This window comes from Thunnus maccoyii, chromosome 23, assembly GCF_910596095.1.
Source record: "Thunnus maccoyii chromosome 23, fThuMac1.1, whole genome shotgun sequence".
Lineage (NCBI taxonomy): Eukaryota > Metazoa > Chordata > Actinopteri > Scombriformes > Scombridae > Thunnus > Thunnus maccoyii.
Genome location: NC_056555.1, coordinates 13,154,034 through 13,176,229, shown reverse-complemented (window position 1 = coordinate 13,176,229; position 22,196 = coordinate 13,154,034). Strand labels below are relative to the sequence as shown.

General features: G+C 39.1%; 1 protein-coding gene and 1 long non-coding RNA gene across 6 annotated transcripts in view; one reads left to right on the top strand and one right to left on the bottom strand.

Annotated features, from left to right (window-relative positions):
- Nucleotides 1-164: 164 nt before the first annotated feature.
- Nucleotides 165-8,912, top strand: LOC121890590. Its single transcript, XR_006093833.1, has 5 exons — nt 165-560; nt 2,438-2,509; nt 5,216-5,262; nt 7,372-7,491; nt 8,826-8,912. It is a non-coding gene; the product is annotated as an uncharacterized LOC121890590 (long non-coding RNA).
- The window catches only part of LOC121890557 (protein PHTF2-like), a 52,445-nt gene continuing 33,224 nt past the window's right edge, over nt 2,976-22,196 (bottom strand). Inside the window, exons 4-21 of one of the 5 annotated variants that reach the window (XM_042402962.1) lie at nt 21,591-21,647; nt 16,226-16,295; nt 15,570-15,728; nt 13,783-13,948; nt 11,985-12,146; nt 10,624-10,852; nt 10,392-10,538; nt 10,113-10,269; nt 9,942-10,012; nt 9,358-9,486; nt 9,156-9,241; nt 8,816-9,008; nt 8,586-8,717; nt 8,011-8,097; nt 7,322-7,477; nt 7,144-7,239; nt 6,923-7,048; nt 2,976-6,138 (exon numbers count right to left, since the gene is read on the bottom strand). In XM_042402962.1, coding sequence (XP_042258896.1) covers nt 6,118-6,138; nt 6,923-7,048; nt 7,144-7,239; nt 7,322-7,477; nt 8,011-8,097; nt 8,586-8,717; nt 8,816-9,008; nt 9,156-9,241; nt 9,358-9,486; nt 9,942-10,012; nt 10,113-10,269; nt 10,392-10,538; nt 10,624-10,852; nt 11,985-12,146; nt 13,783-13,948; nt 15,570-15,728; nt 16,226-16,295; nt 21,591-21,647 — 2,244 coding nt within the window. In that variant the 3' untranslated portion in view covers nt 2,976-6,117. Of the gene's footprint in view, nt 6,139-6,922; nt 7,049-7,143; nt 7,240-7,321; nt 7,492-7,965; nt 8,098-8,414; nt 8,501-8,553; nt 8,718-8,815; nt 9,009-9,155; nt 9,242-9,357; nt 9,487-9,941; nt 10,013-10,112; nt 10,270-10,391; nt 10,539-10,623; nt 10,853-11,984; nt 12,147-13,782; nt 13,949-15,569; nt 15,729-16,225; nt 16,296-21,590; nt 21,648-22,196 lie in introns of those variants that run through there. The other 4 variants (XM_042402963.1, XM_042402964.1, XM_042402965.1 and 1 more) reach the window with 4 other exon arrangements.

The window sequence follows — 22,196 nt, the reverse complement described above, 5'->3', positions numbered from 1 at the left end:
TAACATAGGACATATATGTAATATAAAAATAAATATAGTGATATAGAGTATTTATTATATACATATATATCAAATCAAACTCTTTGAGAATGCAGTTTTTCTGTTTTAAATAATTGTAAATTAAATATATCTGACTTTTGGACAGCTGTTCGGACCAAACGTCACTAACAGCTTTGGATTTATTCTTTTTTTAATATATTTTTAAAAACAATTTTCTGCCATTTAATTTTAGATTTATCGAAAAATATTGACACATTAATCGATACTAAAAAAAGTCTTGCTCTGTTTTGTTTTTTAACTTCAGTTACCGGTCATCAGTTACCGTTAGCTTAGTTAGCTTGTTAGCTTTGTGAAAATAGCGACACTCCAGACTTCAAGTAGCGTTGAACGGTTCATGATAAACCCGCACATTTTGCTGGTTTTATCACCATAAAAGTCCAGAAGCTTTATCACAAGTTACTGAAAGAAATTATATTTGTTTGTATTGCGGATTTTGGCCGCACAAAACACATAAACTGTTTGGAAAGGAGTGCAGGAGGCGGCGCGGCGGCTCCACCCAGGTGAGTTTTCTTCAAATAGCCAAGTTATTCGTTACATAAACATATTTTATAGTTGCAGCTAAAGGTTTGTCCTCACATAGTGGTATTCTCTCTGTCCAACCCTCTGACTCACATACACACTTTGTTTTGGGATTTATTGGGTTGTTGTGTTGAGTTAAATTGATTTAGTGCACCTTTAGCTATTAGCTCAAACAAACCATTTGGTTTCTCGTTGGATTAAACTTGGTGAGCATGGCTTGGTGCTCAGTCACTAGTTTTCAAATTCAGGTTGTTAAAAGCTCGTTTGGCTTAAATATGCAGTTTACAGTTGTCAGTCAAACAGGATGAATTACTGTGACCCTAACTACATTAGCTAGGCTAAATTTTTGATTACAACTGTCCAAATACATGATTAAAACACGTGCAGTCACAATATAGCCAAAAGTCAAACCCCCAGGGGCCCTTAAAGGACAATTTCATAATTTTTCAAGTCTGTCTTAAAACAACAGTCAGGTGCCCAAATGAACATTTGTTTTATTGAACCAAAACAAAGTACCAGGTACTAGATTGTATCTGACATCAAAAACCATCTACATGTTGATACTGAGATATTTTTTCCAGTTGATGGAACAAATCTTCATCCTTTGATGGGATAACTCTATATCTAGTGCCTATTTTACTGGGTAATCCAGCGAAGGCCATGAAACCAGCTTTATTCATTTATTTATTTATTTATTTATGTGAGCCTACGCTTCAGCTGTCGAACAAAATGGAGCATATTTTTGTTTTGATGGGTAATTCTGGTTATACTTTAAGTTAATCAGCGCTCCAAACTGCATTTTTCCAGTATTCAAGTCATGGAGAGTTGCGTAAACCATCATTTCTGGTTTTACTGTGTTGTTTTAGTGCTTTGGTAGACTGATTGGCTCCTTATTAACTCATCTGCCATCAAAGTATGCTTTACAAACATCATTATGGTTGAATTTTTTCAAAAATATTCACAAAACATCCTAAAACTAAAAGTTTCTCCTAAATGGCCAAACTAGGAGAAACTCCTAAAAAATAAGGGGCATGTCAGTCCTTGCTTCAGGACTCTTAAGTTTTGGTCTAAAACTCATCCACAAAGCATTTTAGAGCAAACAGTAGCTCCTACGTCTGGGAGAAGTTAGAGGAAGTCCAGAAGACTCATTAGTCACTAAGACCTCCTCACAGGATGCAGGTGATGAGCCCCCTCGCAGCAGGGTTTTGGAAAATTCAACTAATCTCATCACGTTCCTGTGTGCTGATGAATATTTTCCTGAACATACACTGACGGTCACCTTAATCATTGTGGAGATAGTGATTAAGTCCATTCATGAGACATGATGTCATCTGTAGCAACAACGTCAAGCCCTCCTCTTCTCTTAGCTTCAGAGTTTTCTCAGTTCCTCAGTAAAAGTTTATTACTCTCAGCAGCTTTATGAATTTATCTTTAGAGGAAACTAATAGGAACTTTTAGTGCCACTTTGTGAATACGGCTCCTGGACTATCTCCAACTTCTCAGACTTAGAGCTACTTTTAGCACTAAAATGCTTTGTGAATTAGTCTTAAAAGTCCTGAAATTCGTACCGACACATCCTCTATTTTCCAGAGTTTCTCCTAACTGTGCTAGTTTGGATGTTTTGTCCTGGTATCTGCACATATATAGAGAGTCATAATAAATCATAGTACGGTGATATGTTTTGTGTAACTTTTAATGATTCTCTCAGTACATTTAAACCATGTTTTTTGTGCCTTTAACATTCAGCAGGTGATAATTGCTGATTGTTTACACATATTAAAACCACAGTGAATGAATGCCCGCAGTGTTTTAATTTTGTTAGAGCCACAAACTGAATACTTTTCATCTCCGTTCTCAGGTTGCGACAGAAATCACAGACATGGAAACCAACTTAAACCCAAACTGTCTGCATGACCAGATACCACTGAAGGTAAGAATATCTGTTCTTATATTGATTTTTTCTTTATAGCAACGCTGAAAATTCATAAAACCATATCTCATTCTCAATCTCGTTTCATCTCACTAAACATTTATATCATTTAGAGATTAGCTTAATTTGTCCCAAACTCTTTTAATCTTCTGCCTGAATATATTGTAAAAATGGAAATGGCTGTTAATGGTTTACTAAGACAGTTTATGTTTGGTTGCCACCACGACTTCAATGCTCCTCTGTCACGTGATCTTCTCTTGATCTATAATCAAGGTCAGCTGTGTCCTTTCATCATTTTTAATCACAGATCTTTGTGGGATGTTAATTGCTTAGTTAATATAATAATAATAATAGTTGTATCAGCAGTATGGAAACATCTGCTTTTGTTAAGTCTCCTCATTTATTCTGTTTTTTTTTCCTGAATAATTTCTTTTAATACTGAAAAGACGAGAAATGAGCCAGCATGTCAACATCCATTTCTTTTTATTTTCTTATAAAAATGTAGACCTTGTGGACAGAACAGTTCACAAAAAAATCTAAATCTAAATATTCAGACTCTTTTAAAACAGAATCACAACATAGAGTCCTTTTACCTAGATTCATTTTCAAACATTTCAAACTTCTTTGTTCCTTCAAAAACACAGTAAAACGTGCCTCTTCTTTCCAACGAGCGTGAGGAACAGAACAACCTTTACAGATGAATAATGAAAGAACAAAAAGCGCAATGCCAAAAAGAAAACATACGATACAACTTAAAGTATTTCCAAAGGGAAACAAATAGATTTAAAGCATAACGCTGCAAATACATTCTTTTTCCAGCAGAGACAAACAAACACAGACAGTAAAAGTAAGCACTTTGGTCTTCCTCCTCAAACACACGAAGATGATTATGCTAGCATTTTCATGTATGAAGTTAGTTCCAGTTAGCAACATGCTAACTCCTTAACCGAGGCAACGACTTGTGTGTCAGCATTTTAATCACATTTTAAGATGTTTTCTGAGGGCATGATAACTTCACGTACCATGTAGGATCTACTTCAGAGAGTGATGCAAATTGTCGATACAATATTTTGAAGTTCAGAGCTAGCATTGGCTTTAACAGCAAACGCTCAAACAAACACACACACACACACTAACACACTGTGCCAAGCAGGTGAGGTACAAAAAAAAAAATCTCTTGACAATGAAATAAGATGTAACTTCTTTTCTTCCTCCATTTTTAAAAATCTGTCTTTTTAAAGTGCATGTTTCATTCACGTTCAGACACTTTTTTAACTGCAGTGTATAAAAAGCCTTCAACAGGCAGACGCTAACAGACTCGTCAAATGTCATGCACATGAATCTACTTGAACTGCAGGAGTTTGATACCAAAATCCACTGAATTTCTGAACTGTTTGAATTGATGGAACAAACTAATACTGATGGACACAAGACTGACCAACCGAAAAAATGTTTGAATCTAGCAGATGAATCAGTCAGTCAGGAGGTAAAACTACTTTCTTGTCGTTATGATATATGAGATACAGCATCAAGCCTCGACTCTCAGTGACAAAATACATTTCAAGGTTTTAAACTGAGCTGCAACACAAATATGACACAAAGAAATCCAGAAAATTACACTAAAATGTCGCCTTTTCTGTCAAAGAAGAGCTCCAGAGAGCAAAGATTGTATTATTTTATGCAGGTACTGTAATCGGACTCCGTTACTTATTTTTGAATGGAACGATTCAACAACAGATTTCCCAAAACCTGACTCTCCCTGAATAGACTGAGTCTCAGTTTGACAAACAAATCTGTGTAAATTGACCAGAGCTGCAACTAAAGATGATTTTCATCATCGATTAATCTGCCAATTATTTTCTCGATTACGTGTTTAGTTAATTAAACACCAAAAAAGTTTAGAAAATGGCGTTCAATATGTCTGAGTCATTAATTGGCTTATTTTGTGTAACCGTCCAAAACCTTCAGATCTTCAATTATCTGTCATATATGACAAAGAAAAATAACAAACCGTCACATTTTTAGAAGCTTGAACCAAACAGTATTTTGCTTCAAAAATGACAGAAAAAAAAAGATTTATTATCAAAATAATTGCCAATTAATTTTCATCGTTGCAGCTCTAAAATTGACAGAAACAACAAATCAAGCAGAAAAACAAGAAGTTCTGATCAGATTTCTCTTTTAAACCTGAAACTAAAGACTTTTTGTCAAGGATTAAAGAAACAATCTTGTTGAGTAATTTAGGAAATAGTTTCACACGCAGGAACAAGGCCGACGTCCTAAAAGAAATCTGCGCTGAACTAAAGCCCATCGAGCTCTGCCAACATCTGATTTGTTTCATTACCTGCGTGTTTAAACGGACGTCACGTGAAAATGTCACCACTTACACGTGTTATTAGAAATACTGTCAAACCCACTGAGATATGAGGCATGAAACTTAAACCCAGTGAACTCAAAAAGCAACAAAATAAAGCAGAGTGATGACGATTGAGACAGAGCGCCGTCTGTGCGGAGAAAATAAAAATAAATAAAAAGGGATTTTCTTATTTCACGCCGGCTGCGATGAAGAACCATTAACTTTACCTGTATGTCTACATACAAGCCTGCACGTCTGTAATGATTATGTTTACATTTCTTAATGTAAATGTCACATTTCTGCCATGTTTTGTTATTTCCATTAACTGGATGATTGTTTTTTTTTTGCAGTGTCGACCAGCATGTCATCTTTTCCCCGGTGAGAACAAAACTCTCAGGTACGTCAGTAAATGAAAAATGGAGCTGTGGACTTTAACGGATATGTAAATGTCATAATTTACATTTTCTACTTTTATATCTGGGCTGTGGCGTGAATCAGAGAGTAGACAGTAGCTCCAAATTAATTATGAGAAACCGAGGTGATGAGAACTCACAATACAGACGGATTATAGCAAACATATCTGTCGTCATTAATCTCAGGTGACCGTTTTCTTTGCCAGACCAGCCAGGTTTGTAACTATAGTTGGTTCATGTTTTTTTTTTTTTTTTAAAACATATTAATACTTCAGCGTAAAAATGTCATAGAAATGATGGTCTCAATTGTTTTGCCGTTGGAAGAAAGCCACTGGAATAACATGTATGTACTTATTGAAAACAGGTAACCGTAACAGAAACTGAAGTTTTTGCTTTGAAACTCACTCGACATATAAATAATAACTTTCAGCAAATAAAAACACAGAAGTTACACATAAATGATGTTTGCTCTAACCGCAGCTTAATATTGCAGCTCATCTTGACTTCAAACATCTGACGAGCTGAAATGAAAACCGAACTGTCGCAAACACAGCTGAGAACCTAAACCATCACAATAATAATAATTTATGCTTTATATAATAATACTAACACTTTTTGTTGACAGTTAAAATAGAGCATTGTTTTGTGTCGTAAAACACAATATGAAACAAACTAGAATTCAAATAAAACCTAAGTAAAACACTGAGTGGGTAAATAAATAGTTTGTGAATTGCACAAAGTGGGAACGTTGAAGGTCAAAGCACTCTGATATGTCGAGACTGACGTGCAGTCTTTCAGTCAGTGAGAGTGAAGGGTCAACGCCGTTTCTCTGTTCACTGTCACGATTTGATCTTCCACAGCTGTGAACAGCAAGAAAAGACAAAAACATGATTTACACACAAAACTTCTGTTTGATTTCTTAACTGATATGTAACATACAGTAAATATGATTTATGTGTCCTGCTGTGATAATGAAAGTCTTCAGTAGGTGTCCAGTTTTCAGAAATACCATGATGTAAAAATATAGTCCCGTTACAAGTGTTTCAAAGCCCGAGTGGTGGAAGCGCTCAGAGCCTGACACACGTAAAACGGAGGAAAATAAAAGACTCAAAGCATAAATGAACACTTCAGGTTGCGGTTACGCTTGTGAAACGTGAGCCTGCATGGAGGCGGTACAGACAGCTGCATAGATTAAAACGAGAGCGTATCTGTTGCATGTGAAAAACGTTTCTGACACGCTTGCTGTGCAGAACTGCGAGTGGCCACTGGGACAAACTGCAAGTCAAGTTGCAGCATCTTATCCAGCTATTCTAATACATCCAATAACAGCTAATAAACTATAACAGCATCCTCCAGAAAATAATATGTTATCATTTAGCTGTTTCAGCATCCAATTTGAAATTACCCTCCTTTATTTGAGTATAAATGGCTCCAGAGGAGACACAGATTTGTCTTCAGACAGTTATAAAACAGAAGTGGAATAAATACGTTGCCTTGAATGAACTGAACTAATTGAACTTTGGTGACAGAGAGCAGACAGTCACAGACTGGGCGTAAACTATTGAGTCAGAACATTTATTGATTTAAACTAAAATTAGCCTTTCAACCTACTGAGAACAACAAAGCTCTCGGTCACATATTTACCTTCAGGTTAAATCCTAATAGGTCAGATATGACTCCCGACACGGCGGACAAGATGACCACCTGGGTGATGTTGTAGAGCAGAGGGTTCATAGTCAAACCGTACAACCTGAAGGGAGTGTCCAACTCCTGGTGAGAGGAAGAAAGAGGATAAATTATTAGACTAATCTAAAAGTTACTTCTAAAAAGTTGCTCTGTGGTTTTGAAGGAGTGTCAGTCTGTACCTTGAGTAGTTTGGTAGCCAGTTTTAAGACGTTGTTGACCAGTGTCAGCTCCTCTTTCTTATTGGGCTTCTTCTCCATCTTCAGATACAGGTTGATCTGTCAAACACATCATTGATCGATTAATGTCAGTGTTTGAAGACATATCTGTGTAGTCATGTGTTATTTTCTGTGTATTTACCTGTTCTGTGAGCAGTATGGAGGTGTTACTGTACTTCTTGCTGGTCTCAGAGCCCAGAGTGACGAACCTGAGCAGGAACAGAGACAGACTGGAGCACCAGATCACCAGCTCCCAGTTATAGTGACACTCCAGGAATGTTTCATGGACGTGGAGCAACTGGAGGGAGAGAGGTAAGAACATCACACACGAAGGAAATGCTGGGTTTGTTGTCACACAGCATGAGGAGCATGAATAAATCACAGGTTCACAATTTTTCAACTCTAAAATTTAAAATAATAGTCAGGTGCCCACATAAACATTTGTCTAAAAAAAGAGTTTATCTGAAGATAATATGAGGTGTCAGATGTCTGAGTTAAACAAATAAAGTGGATATCTGCCAGTTAGTCTTTTTTAGTAAAAAATGTCCCTCACTATGTCTTGACAGACAGAAAGATATTGACTTGATTTGACTAATGTGGACAGCTTAAGATTCATATTAACTTCAAATAGACCTTCAGAAACATTTTTCCACAGGAGGAGGACTGTGGATTTTGTTCCCCGTCACTTACATTGTAAGTGCATTATGAAGGGATCCTCTAATGGTCAGTATGAACAGAAGAAATGCTTACAGAAATTGTGAATCTGTCCTTTAATGCTTCCTGTTTAGAGGCACTAAGCAGACCAGTTTAATATGGATATACTAGTTCTACCTGGGCACAGCAGATGAAGACGACAGATAAAGTGAGCAGGAAGGCCGATGACACGATCACGTCCACAGACCGCTGAGGACCCCGTCTCTGCAAATACAACAGTTCAGAACTATTTAGTCTTTTTGTTTCCAACTGTTTGATTTGTTAGAACTGAATTTGTCCAACTCCCAAATCAACAGAAATGTTGCGAAAGCAAACAGTGCTGCAACTAACAATTATTTTCAATTAATCTGCAGATATTCTCGATTAATTGTTTTGTCTCATCAACAGTTCAAAATCCAAAAATATTCAGTTTACTATCATGTGTGACACATAAAAGCTTCAAATCCTCATATTTGAGAAGCTGCAACCAGCAAATATCTGTTTGTCGTTAGTTTTGCTGATTAATTTTCAGTTGACTGATTAATTGTTGCAGCTCTAAAAGCAAACATTAATGTAAGTTTTTCCAGTTTAACAGCATCTTTACTTAATTTATTATCTACAATTGTTGCCAAATAATCAGTCTTGACTTAAACTTGACTAAATCTAAAAAAAACACTAAAGGACACTTTACAAGAAAGTTGAGAGTGAAGCACCTTGAGGTAGGAGCGTAGCGACAGCCACATCTTGATGTTCTGAACTTTCTTCAGTCTAAAATGGGGAACCTCAGACTTCCTGGCTCTGCGGGCCGAAGTCAGGTGACCAAACAGTTTGGCAAACAGTAGCCTCTGAAACAAACAAAAAATAAAAAAATGTATAATAATTAATAAACTAATATTAAATTTTAAATACTGCAGTCAAAGTCTACACTGTTTATTGATCTCACCTGTTTGTAGGTCCTCTCCGCTACGCTGAGCAGGAAGAAGAAGAGCCATATAAGGCAAACGCGCACCAAGAAGCTCAGTGTTACCATGGTGATAACCAAGGCATCTGATCCGGACCCGCCCCCCAGCGCCACAGACAGCAGCTCATTGGCTGAGAGTGTGGTCAGCTGATCCAAATCGCGGTACTGAGACAGCCTGCAAGAGAGGAAATGTGAGTGAAATATGACTTATTATCAAAAATAAGACTTTCAATGTGTCTCAGTTTTCTTTTCTGTTATTTTAATTGTTTTTAATTACTAAAAAGGTAAACTTTGTAAAGGGCTGGCTCAGTTTGTTTTGTACCTGTAAGCAAAAGGCGTGAGGCCGAGGGTCACAGAAACCAGGTTCCCAAACACCTGGTAACCAATACCTGGAGTGTAGAGATTCACCTGCAGAGAGACAGATTTTATTTCCTTTAGTTCCACACAAGTAGACAAGTCGAACATCCAAAGTATGAATTATTTTAGGACAACAACATTTGTCGCCGCCTCTGTCTGTCTCTCACTCGGTTCATGATCATGCCACTGATCTCCAGGACGGACATGTCGGCCTTCTTGCACTCGTTTCCCTCCCACACGATGGCGCTCACTCTCTCCAGGCCGGGGTTGGAGCTGTGCAGCCAGGGAACGTGACCCTGAGGAAGAAACGTACACCATGACATTTACTTATTACTCTAACAGGACCTACGGGAAAGCAAGTAAACAAACTAAAACACTTTTTTTTCTATACAATTTTTCATTGCTTATAATGAATAAAATAACACTTTCATACATGCTTTGCACTGTAATTTGCACCTCCCTTTGATTTACATGTGTGATTGTTTTTTATTTTAATTTACAATATTTGACATGCTTGAACTTTGAGTAACAGTGATTTCAGTGCAAAACAGGTTCTAACTACACATTGAAATATAGTCATACTGTCGAAACAGCTGTTAAATGTATCACAGACATTGAAACTCTTCTTTACCGAATTTAGTTGTAACCCAGATTTTTATCAAACTGCAAATCATCAAAATCTTACTGAGCCTGAGAAGTTCATTAGCAGCTTTGTATAAGCCGTGTGTGTTATGTGAGTGTGTGTACAGACCTGATGGAAAGGGTCGTCTCTGTATTCCTTTTTAGCCAGCGCACAGACAGGCGTGCCTCCTCCTTCTCCCTCTGTGGAGGAAGACAGCATCAACAGTAGTTTTAATACAATAACCGCAGATATCTATTTATGAAGGATGATTAATTAAATATATGTATTTTAATCTCTGACCCGTCTCTGAGGTGCAGGATGATCTGCACTCGGCACAGTGCAGAAAGTCTTCCCACAGCAGGTCCTCTGTCTCGGACTCGTGTCGAGTGCTCTCTGAGTCCTGAGTTCTCAGACTGGAACATCTGGAGCTACAGCTGGTGCCGGACTTGGGGACGTCCTGACAGACAGTAGACAAAAATATGAAATGTCCTGTATGTCCTGTTTTTATTTAATCTGACACAAAGCGAATAAACTGGTTTGAAAAGTTAACATGTCGCCTTGTGTTGCGTGTGTGTTTACCTCCACAGCGTAGTGTTTCTTGTAATGGTGTGCGTTCTTGCGGTTTCGGAGCGTACAGTCGCTGTTCATTCTCTCTACTCCCCTACGAAGGGCGCTGTAGGACGCTTCAGGGTCCTCCTCACTGGAGGCCTCGTCTGACGCTGGCTCCTACAAGACAACAGAAAATAAGTCAACAGCTGTTTTGATGATAGATGAATTGTAATATTAATCAGTGATGAAAATAAAGCGTCACCTTGTTGCCGCTGGCCAGCATCAGTCCCGGGCTGCGCGGTGCGTGAGCGTGCGCGGGCTGGACGTGCGAGTTCCAGCACACCTCGTCGGCTCTGTTTAGCGAATCGCATCGCTGCTCGTGGAGCTGAAGCCCTTCCTCGCTGCTGCGATTGGTCACACGGCCGTCCAGTGACACGTAACCGTTGTCCGTCTCTGTCGACTTGTCGATGGACAGCTTGGACTTCTTAGATCTTTACGGGAGGGAGGAAGAGAAGGCGTGGAGTGGGAGGAAGGGGCGAGATGGAGATTGATAGAAAAAGAAGGACGTGTATAGACAGATGAATAGATATTTAGATAAAAACAGAGGGAGCAGAGAGGTCAGTTTACTAGTAATAAAGTTGAGTTTTAGAAGCAGACATGCAGTTAAATCAAACTAACAGGATGCGTTCAACACAACACTGTGGAACATTGATGCAACACCAACATTGGAGAGCAGTAGCTAATAATTGAGGTACAACACTGAGTTCTTACATGCATGAAAGCATCAATTACGGTAAATATGGCATCTTAAATGTGAAAATAATCAGTGATGTTCTTTTCTGTCTTGATTCTCTTGTGAAAAGTGATTTTAAAAAGTCTCAAAATCTCACAAACAAGAACTATTTAATGACTGAGGAAAATTCACTGACTGTCTTGAAGTGATTTTGGCAGATAATCAATAGATCAGCAGTTATTTGTACTCAGAAATGTTCCACACTGTTGTAGTCTGCTGAAGCCGTTTTAAATAGAAGAATGAGGAGCTGAAACTGCAAACAGATGTTTGAGCAGTGATCCTGATGGCAGCTAGAAGATCATCATTCATAGCTAGTAGTTTTTTTTTGTAAAGACAGCTCCTCATGCTTCCTTTGAACATAGTCGGCATGCCTTTTACATAAAATCAGCTGCAAAACAGGCAGCAGGAATGAGACAGTCAATTAAGTTTAAGAAAATTAACTAGAAGTTCAAAATATATTGTTTTCTGATCATCCAATCAGAATTTCTTGGTAAATATTCAGTCAACTGAGGATAAAGATTTACAATATGACAGGAAAAGAAGTGATGTTGCAGCCCAGTTAGGTCCCAGTCAGGGCTGAGATTCAGTTTCTGACGTCACACAAAAGGGAAATTTGGTGTTTTAATTTATAGTGTAATTCAAAGATGTAAAGCATCTCCCTTTTTTACCAAGAGAAAATGTCATTATTTTCTTTCTTTATGTTAATTTATTCAATCATTCATCTAAGATCTGCAGAGCTAATTTGAATCTGGATCGTTTTGGAAACTGAAGCCCAGCCCCGTCATTGTACATCATCTCGTTTTAGGAAGATGGGAAACGAAAATACACACCCAGCTTTACAGATATCATGCCAGAAATCTTGGAAGAGAGCGCCCAGGCTGTATGTGGTGCTGGCTGAGTGGGAGTGTGGCGCCCCCTCCTGTGTGTTATCGGTAGTGCTAGACCCGTCGCCTTCCCTATGCACCTCCATCTGAGATGCCTTCCTCAACTTCCTTCAGTTTGGAAAGAATAGAGGGTGAAGAGAGACTTAGACCTGGAGACTACCAAGACTTGGAGCTACAGCAGTGTGTCCAGCGGGAACCTGGCTGCAATTTACTGTTGTGTTAAAAGATAGTTTTCAAATTGACGCAGTGCAGAGACGCACAAGTTACCGCTGGACACAGTGATACAATAAAAAGGTATATTCCACCAAAATCCTCTTTTAGGTTGTTATTCTGCAAAAGTAGATAATTTTATACAATTCTCTTACTGACAGTCACTTTCACGTATTTATATCTTGAACACAAAATCATTAAAAATGAAAACCCTTAATTAAAATCAAGTAACATTGGACAAAAGTACAAAGAAAATGTGTTTAGGGAGACATTTGTTTGGGTAGATGCAATTACAAGATACAAGACATTTTAGTTCCATGTCTACTTTTGCAGGATATTAACACAAAAGTTGTATTTAGCAGTTTCCTAAAAGGTTTGGTCATTAAAGGACAGAGAGGAGAGAAGTGTAGGACAGGAGTTGTCTTCTAAGATTTAAAGGCAGGATGAAAAAGGATGTTGATGAAGATTTTCTCTCACCTAGCAATGGTTAAAAAATTAAAAATGTGTTTCCCCACAGGAGATCCATGACATGTTAACCATGAGTGACTGATTTGTCTTTCTGTCTACGAGATAAAACGTCTATAAGAGTGAGCTGAAGAACAGGGAGAGGAAAAATAGACAAAAAAAATGTACAGAATCAACTCTGTGTCAAATAATTGTACCCTTTTCATGATTTTTCCTCAACTTAAATGAAAAAAACCCCAAAGTTGATTCGATGAAGGAACAAACTGTGTGTTTCACTCTCAAAAACAACCCAAAACCTCTTTCCAAAACAGTGGCATGGTCCAATTTTCTTCCCAAGAGTATGAAAATTGACATTCTGGACCAGAAACAGCAGCCGCAAACTGAAGCTTTGAACCAACACAGAGAGAATCACAAGCTGCAAATCTAAACACGACAAAACACACAGAGTAGCCGACTACTTTCTACTTTCACACGCGGTAAATACGCTCTGTCTTGTCTCAAGTGACAGTCGAGTTATCAGGGAGAGATTTCAAAAACAAAACAAAAAAACCACATAAGTCAAACCAGAAAACATCGTCTTAGCCGGTTCTTATCTTTAAAAGTCAAATCAAATCCACAAAAGATTAAATAGAAAAAAATTCTTCATAGAAAGATTCAAATAAATAAACAGTTTAAAAAGAATCTGATGAGTGTTTTAATCAGTGGATGTTTGGATTTTTGAATCTCTCCATGATAAACGTTCTTTAATCTGTTTTGAGTTTTAGTGAAAGAAGCTGATGAGAAAACAAACAGCAACAAAAGACACATTCATTCATTTCCACAACTTTCTACCCCCATCTTGTGTTATTTATATCCACTAATCTCTCCCTTTGTTATCTCTGTTTCTCTCTCTTTATCTCCTCCTGTGCCTCCTTTTTTTTCAGAGGGGCTCTTGGGTTTCATCTCTCCGATGACTCATCACCACATCCTGCTTTCATGTTGTCCTCCTTTTTCTTGCCCTCCTCGTCGTTAAACTCGTCTATCTTATCTATCTGTCTACGTTTCCCTTTTTTCTTTTCTCCGTGGTTACCTGCGTCTCTTCCCCCCGCTGCTGGAGGCAGGTTTCGGGGTCCTGGTGGAGACGATCTGACAGTGGACGGTGCCCAGCAGCAGCATGAGCCAGATGGCTCCGAACACTTCGGTGGCCGGTATCCCATGAGGCTGAGGGATGGTCACATACAAGAACGCTGCTGCCACTGCGAGGAATGAGGAAATGGCATCAATACAACATTTCAGATCCAAGAAATTAAATGACAAGTTTCAAGATTATGATTTAAACCTTCATTAGGAAAACCTCTTCATGCACACAACTCTGCATGTTTTCACAGATTTTAGCCTCTTACTTGCAGTTTTGGTTTTCCAGCCTGCATATTTATTAACACTGATTATCTAACAGCTACTGACTTAAATGGTTTTTTCAGGGGTTGGTGGAGAGAGAGAGAGAAAAAAAAAGTGTGAAATAAATAGTACTTGAATTAATGAAGTGACCAGAAAACAACTCCAGTTGGATGCTCATGTCGTGTTGTGTCTGGCGAATGTGTAATTAAGCAACTGTTTACTAAAATATTAGCCAGAGCAAATTCAGAAACTGATGTCAGGTTTTAGTTTCTCTAATCTTCCATCTTGCATCCACTATCAATTCTGCTGTAAAGGCTTGTTTGTATTTCTTTAAACCAATCACAGTTGTCTTGGGCGGCGCTAAGGCCAGGATGCAGTGACGGTGTCCTGAAGAAAAACGCAGCATAAAACAGTAAAAGACGTATGTTGACTGTGTTTTATGACTTGTACTGATGAAAAAGACAAACATAATTTGCCATTTTCAGTGTGTAGGTTCCAGCTCGGAGGTTGTTGTTGTTTCACCTAGCGACGGAGATTTAGAAAACGCACGCAGACAGAGAAGGGGGAGGAGAATGCTGACCAAAATAGGCTTATACACACAGTCTACATCCGATTTATTGATACAGTTAATAAGCTGAATACACATATCGAGCAGGGTATTTGTGTGATTTACACAGCTGCTTGCTCAGATTACGCTTCACTGAACGCGACAGAAACAGACTTGGAGCGTAAAAAAAAAAACGTTGGGGGTCTTTTTCAGAACACACACAGAATCGTTGACTTTACCTTTAAATTTCTTTTGCTGTTACCCAGAAGGTGTGAGGGTGTGTGTGTGTTTTTATGTGGTATGTGCGGGAAGTGAGCAGGAGGGCGGCGGGTTGGAAGGAGAGATGAAAAATAACAGTGTTGAGTCTGTTTTCATCAGCGCTGAAAAGGGCAACGTGACGTAGGTGGTGGAAAACACTTTTCAGTAGTATTCGGAGTGTTTGTGCAGCGAGCGTGTGCGGCCCGTGTAGGCGTTGCCAGGGAGCGCACCGTGCTCGCAAGACATTGTGAACTGCGTGTGTATTTTAAGAGCAACTGATAAGATGCTCGGGAGCAGCTGTTGAACATCTAAGAGATTTAAATCTAGAAAACATCAAGATACTGGATCAACCGGCTGAAATAATGACTACAGGGAAAAAATGAGGACGGTTTTGCTATAACCAGACCTGTATCTCATATTTAGAAGGCTGATATTGATCCACAGTTTAGGAAAAATCTGGTAATAGTGGTCATGTTTTCCCAGTTTGACACAGTGTGTTTGTGCAGTCAGGTGTAGGAAGGGCTCATATTAATGTCTCAGTAAAGAAGAACTGTTAATCATTTATCGCACGGCCTACCTAGAGTGACGTCTGTCTCAAGCCAGACCACAATGAGAGAAATGAAATTGTGGGGAGGCATTTCGACATTACAAACATCACACACACACACACACACCTTGCAGCAGATAGAGAGCCAGCAGTAAGAGGAAAATGGCTCTGGAGGTGACCTGGATCCACCATCGATAGAAGAACGGGAAGAAGACGACTCTGACGATGCCCTTCCTGGTCAGTGACGTCCAAGGACTCTCTGGTTTGGCTTTCGCAAACGCCGAACCTGGAGAAAACACACACACACACTTAGTTTGATGAGAAGAGGCTAATTAAGCCCCACGGCGAGCAGAAAGGATCATCACTTCACACATCCTGGAGTCGAATTAAGAGATGTGCGTTTTATCTTTTAATCTGCTTCCGACTCCTCATCCTTCGCTTCCTTTCTCTTCTGTTTCTCTCTTCCTCTATCTCGTTTATCTCTCCGTCTCCCTTTGCAATGAAATAACAATGAGGATACATTCGGCTGATTTGATGAATAATTGAATATGAGACAGTTACGAGGAGGAGGAGGAGGAGGAGGAAGAGAAAGAGACGAGACGGATAGACGAAGGCAGCCAGGATGAGGATTAACGGTGACAGGAGGCTGGCACGGCGACGCTGGCACCTCGGGTTCATGTGTGTGAGACTTACGTCGATGAGCAGACAGACGACGACGATGATTTAACAGACGGGCTTTCTGCTGAAGCTAAAAAAAAACATCAAATGAGTTTGTTTTCTCACCTCTAACCAAATCCACATCTATGAGGTCCGGTTTGACGTGACCTGTCTTCTTCGGCTTGTTCCTCAAGCCCTGCGGGGGGAGACAGAGAGACACCGAGTCAGAGAGAGAGCTTTATAAAACACATATTCACACACACACACTCATTTGTCTACAGGGACTCGACTGCAGGAGGCTTCCCGTGCGCTTTATGCCTTCAGAAACACAAACACACACACACACATCCAGTGTTTGAGGAGGCACGCCGTGCATTCAGGCTCACACAGCTACAGGCTCTATTTGATATTTCACTGCGTCTACGTTTCTCTCTACATATTCAGCCCGGTCTAGAGATCTAAAAACAGCAAAAACGTCCCTACAGACCCTTCAGTCTTTGAAACCAGCTGTTACGGCTCTCATTCATCCTGTGAGCGTTCCGATTGTAGTTCTAAAGTTGGTGTTTTGTGCAAGTTTATGAGCCTGGGAATAACGCTCCCCTGTGGCACTCTGACTTCCTGTGCCAGTCGCTCACTTCCTCCTACGACACACAGTTCATGTGCTCTGCGTGTGCGTCTGAGAGACAGAGAGAGAGAGAAAGAGGCTGCTCCGTCTGCTGTGATGACAAACTGCGCTGAAATTTTACGAGCGAGTGTAAATTACGAAATGTGGTGTGTATGACAGCCTTTGTACGTGTGTGTGAGTGACAGCGAGGGGTTGTAAATAAAATAAAGATGGTTTTAAGGTGTGTGTGTGTCAGAGTTACTATGGTGAGCAGACTGACAGTAGTTTGGTTTTAGTGATAGCACATATCAGTGACTCTGGGTAAACACTTGGCTTTATGTTCAGTACATGTGCACAGCTGGAAGTTCAACACACATGTTATCTACTCAGAGTTTCCCCACACACACCTACTTTCTATTGTAACTACAGGAATGTGGAGGAAATACATCATTTCACAAAAAAAACCTTCAGATTTGGTGTATTTCTTTAAAAAGTCCCCCTAAATGTCTTTCTTCTTTTAGTGTGATAGTGTTATAGAAGTATATACAAAAACATTACATTTTATTTAACACTGATATGAGTATCAAACACTGTCAATTACCCAAAGCTGGCATGTCTGCATGTGTGTATTTTAGTTCAAGTTTTTGGTTACATGTCTGTTTGATTTGTGCAGCCAATCCTTTGAACAAGACAAATCTCTCATAAAGGAATAATAAAAACACTCTTGACTTAAATAGCTTGATTATTTTTTGTATACTTATCATTTAGTAAATATATTCCAGCTTTAAATTAAAAGTTTGCAAGTTATTGTTTAGTTTATGTAGGCAAATTTATTTCCTTAAAGCTATTAAATCAATGTTCAACATGTGAAACCTTTGGCTTCTATTGTTAAATAGATTTCTTTAATATTTCTTAAAGTAAGGTGAATGAAAAGTTTTGTTTTGGTGTCTTTATTGATTCAAGTTTCCAAATATTTCAAATGACACCCTGCTCTACTTGTTTATTTTCATTAACAGTACAAAACCATAAGAGAAAAAACATAATTAGTACTTTCAAAGATTTTAAATACTGTAGTTTTTAAACTTTATATCTGTCATGAGTTAAATATCACAGAAAACTCTCTAGTTAGTGCTAATATTGACATACAGGACAATCAACTTGTGTCTTATCAGTCAATGGTCTGATACAGAGGCTTGATGGACGTCCTTATCTTTAAATAGCACAGCCAACAAGCAAATATGCTGTGAGAGACACACACAGAGTAGCAAACTAGTGTGTGTGTGTGTGTGTGTGTGTGTGTGTGTGTGTGTGTGTGTGTGTGTGTGTGTGTGTGTGTGTGTGTGTGTGGCTAAAAGAAGTCGATCAATATCTTCCTCTTGGCAGTAGATTTACCGCAGCAGTAAGTCCTTCAACATCTCGCCTGGCTGCGGCTCTCTTATCTCGGAGCTTTCTATAGCTTCTTATCTTTATAAACAAGTTTCTCCTCCAAGTTACAAGTTATGATGTTGCCTCGGTGACTGATGTGTCGGTGCCAGTCATTCATTTACTGTTTGCACTTTACATTCCTCACTAACGTCGCACTGTTAGTCATGTTGAGGGTTCAGGTTTTACTTCTTGTTTTACTTATTGTAAGTCACAAAGGAAACAGATAGCTACAAATATAAAATAGTAGATATAAAAAGTATTTTTTTGTTTTAGAATGTAATCTGAACCCAAATCCAGCACTATACTATACTATACTATACTGTAGTTTCCTGTTTGCGCCAGCAGGTGGCGGATGGCTTTCCTGTGTAGAGTGAGTTGGTATAAAAACTCTCTGCTGAACACATCACAGTCAGACAGTGAACAGTTTGCGGTAAGAGCTAAATACAAATATGCTCTCCTTCCCAAAAAGGTTTCACTCAATGTCATAAATCAAACTAGAAAAAAAAAAAAGTAAAAATCTTTATTTTGCACATTACACATAGAAAACAGCGGAATTGATATAAGCAGTGGTACATTTTTAGCCAAATGGTGGCATAAAACTGCTGTAATTCTCTTGTTATTTGTTTTTATCTAAGCTAGAGATCTGAAGGGAAATGCTTTTAATCGATCTATTTCTGCTCCTGATCCTGCTGATCTCCTACTGAGCTCATCCCTCTTAAGAGCTTTCAGTTATGAGACATCAATCATGTTAATTTTGTACATTAACAACACGCTGTACAACATCTGCGCATCTTATAGACAACTGGTTTCTCCTGGATTTACTGTATGAGAACAATTGGTAGTTTAAGCTATTTATGAGCCTATAAACAGTATGACTAACAGTTTGTAGAGGTGAGCAGGTGACACGTCGTGCTTCAGTACTGTGCTTAGATAAACTCTGCAGTGTCTGCGGCAAGGAGAAAGGCTGGGAAACCATTTATGTGACAGATACAAGGAGTCAAGGTCACAGCGCTGTGTATGTGTGTTCATGAGTGTGTGTGTGTGTGTGTGTGGACTTTGAGCTCATTAAGTAGAGCAGAAAACTTCTCAAGATCTTCCGGCACAATGATTAACTTGAAATAAATAAACTAAAAGCTTCCCTTTAAACGCTTTCAGAAGCATTATCAGGTCCTCGAAGCCCACGTTAGGATGTCAGAGAATCTCTCATAAAATCTGAGAGGGGAGGGATTACGCTGCCGTCTTTACGGGTCAAAGGTGAAAGGTGAGAGGTCACGGCAGACAGGTGAAGAGGCTCTGATTACCACTGCTGGGGGCTGAGAGGGAGTCTCCTAAAGGCATGCCTTCTCACACACACACACACACACAATATCATTGCACTGAGCTCTAATTTGAGCCTGCAAAGTGATCTGAAGCCGGAGTGGAAAAAGAGGTCAACTATGAAGTATCCAAAACACTAAAGAGGAGGACTGTCGCTGATCTGTGCTGTTAAGAGGAGTGGGCTCCTCGTCAGCCTGCTGGACAGTTAAAACTAGCAACTATGAGACATAAACAGCCTCTTAAAACTGACCAATTCATGTCAAAGTTGCCATGATAACAGGGCTGCAACTAATGATTGTTTTAATCATCGATTAATCAGCTAGCCTAAATATTTACTCAAATCAATTGATGGTTTGGTGTATAAAATGTCTGAAAATAGGGATAAATGTCGTTCACAATTTCCTAAAGTCCAAGATGACGTCTTTAAGTTGCTTGTTTTTATTTACACCTGGTATAAAAGTTTTTGTTTCTCAGTTGTGCCAGCATTGTGATCGGATCTCAATATGCAAATTAGTCAAATAAGCAAAGCAGGCAGATTTAACTACCTGGGACTCAGCATGATTTTTTCTTTTTTTTTTTTCCATCCCAGGTCACGAGAAGCAACACGGTGGATGGGCGAAGACTTTTAGCTACTACTTTAGGCTTTTTGCAGGGCTTTCTTCAGCTGCCTGGAAGAGGCAGAGTTTAGTGACCTTTCAACTTGGTGGGTGGATTTTTTTTTTTTTTTTTTTTTTTTTTTAAAGTATGTGGTGGTGCTGTACAGACTGCATTTACACCTGGCTGAGATCCAATCACGATGTGAGTCTGACCACCTCCACATGTTGTCTGGCTGATCCGATCGCAGTCTTAACATGTGTTTTTCTTTATCCAGATACAGATCGTGTTTTAATGCCAGGTGTAAATGACGTCTAATAGTCCAAAACCCAAAGATATTCAGTATAAACTGATTATAAAACAGAAGCTGGATCCAGTATATTTTTGGCATTTTGTGCTAAAAAACAAAAACCTTAAAGGATTAACTGATTATCAAAATAGTGACGGATTAATTGTCTGTCAGCCAACTAATTGATTTATATTTATCAGCTCTTCATGTATCTGTACCTCATTATTTACATTAAACACTTATATTATACTAGACTGTGGTGACAGCAGGTGACTTTCTGCATCACAAAGAAGCTCAAGACACAAAACCTGAAAGCTGACAGTTTCAAACTGATGAGTGTTGAAGAGGAAGGACACGGCTGGGAACGTACCACCATGCGTGAAGTTATTATGTCTGTTACCAGAGAAACACACGACGCTGACATCCTCTAGAAACTGTTTTGTCTTGCATGAATCTTTGATCTGAACTGGCCTTCAGTCACTCTGTTGCTTCAAGAGTTGTTGTTTTTCTTTTAAAAAAAAAACTCACAGAACGTCTCACACAAACTACCTGCTGCCTGATCACATGACTCATGCTAATCCAGCTGTGTTCACACCACAGACGTCTCCACAGCTGCTCAGTTCCCTCACTTATCTACGAGGAAACGTTGGCCGCAGTTTAACTTAAACAAATGACTCCTTCCTGCAGCCAATCACGGAGCAGCGTGCTATGCTAGTGGTGTGAACGCAGAGAGGGGTTAATAAAACACACCAGGATCTGACCAATCACAACCTCTAGTCTACAGTGTGGGTGAGCAGACGTGCACTGCGGGGAACAACAGGAGGGGACGCCCCGCTCCGTTGAATACTCACCAGTGAAATAAACTGTAGAGAGGATGAGGAGGAGGAGGAGGAGGAGGAGGAGGACGAAAAGACGGATGGAGATGAAGAGAGGAGAGATGGGCAGGTGACAACCAGCCGAGAGGGCAGAAAGGAAAGAGTTAAAAGAAAACACTAGAAAAAGAACTGTTGGCATGGTGCCAGACAGAAAATAGAATAAAGGAAGAAGAGAGAGGAAGATGGAGGAGTGAAAGCAGACAAAACAGATCAAGACTTGACAAAAGGAACCACAAGAAACTGTGCTTAAGGAGAGATGTTTTGAATGAGAACAAAACAGGAAAATGGAAAACAAAAAAGTATCAACAGTGAAACAACAGAAACATGGAGGCATGGAGCAACAAAAAACACAACAAAACAAACAAAAATAAACAACACTAGACAGACCTTTATTTCTCGCTGCTCCACAGATTTCTCCCATATTTGTTGATCATAGGCGCCGATCTGGAAAAACAGAAAGAAAAAAGTTCAGTAAACAACTGTGTGATAAATAAACCAGATACAATGAATCATCATCATCATTTAAAACCAGATTAAATCCTCGTTACGGCGTTACTGACTGATTTTTCAGATTGTGACGATGGTCAATCAGCTCATGGCGAGGGTTCAAGATTTAAAGCTCTCGCTTCACAATCGGGAGCCGTGATTATGATCTCATAAAATGTTTTCACAACTGAATCTGGATCAATCATACACTGTAATTAAATCCTAAATCCATTTTAAGTAGCTTTAAAGTGTTTTCTATGGCTGCATGAAAGGGAAACGATGTTATATTGTTTTATGACTCAGTATGTTTTATGATTTGTTGAAATGAAGGGGAGGACTTTGTAAAAGCCCTTTGGGCGTCCTTCCTCTCCTGCACAGTTTAATACAACGTTTTACTGTGTAATATATTGTATCTGTGCAAATAAAAAGTTTTAGTCTGGAATATTTCAGTTATCGTCTGCATCATTTTATAAACATTCCCCACCTGACACACTGTATTTAGTGTCT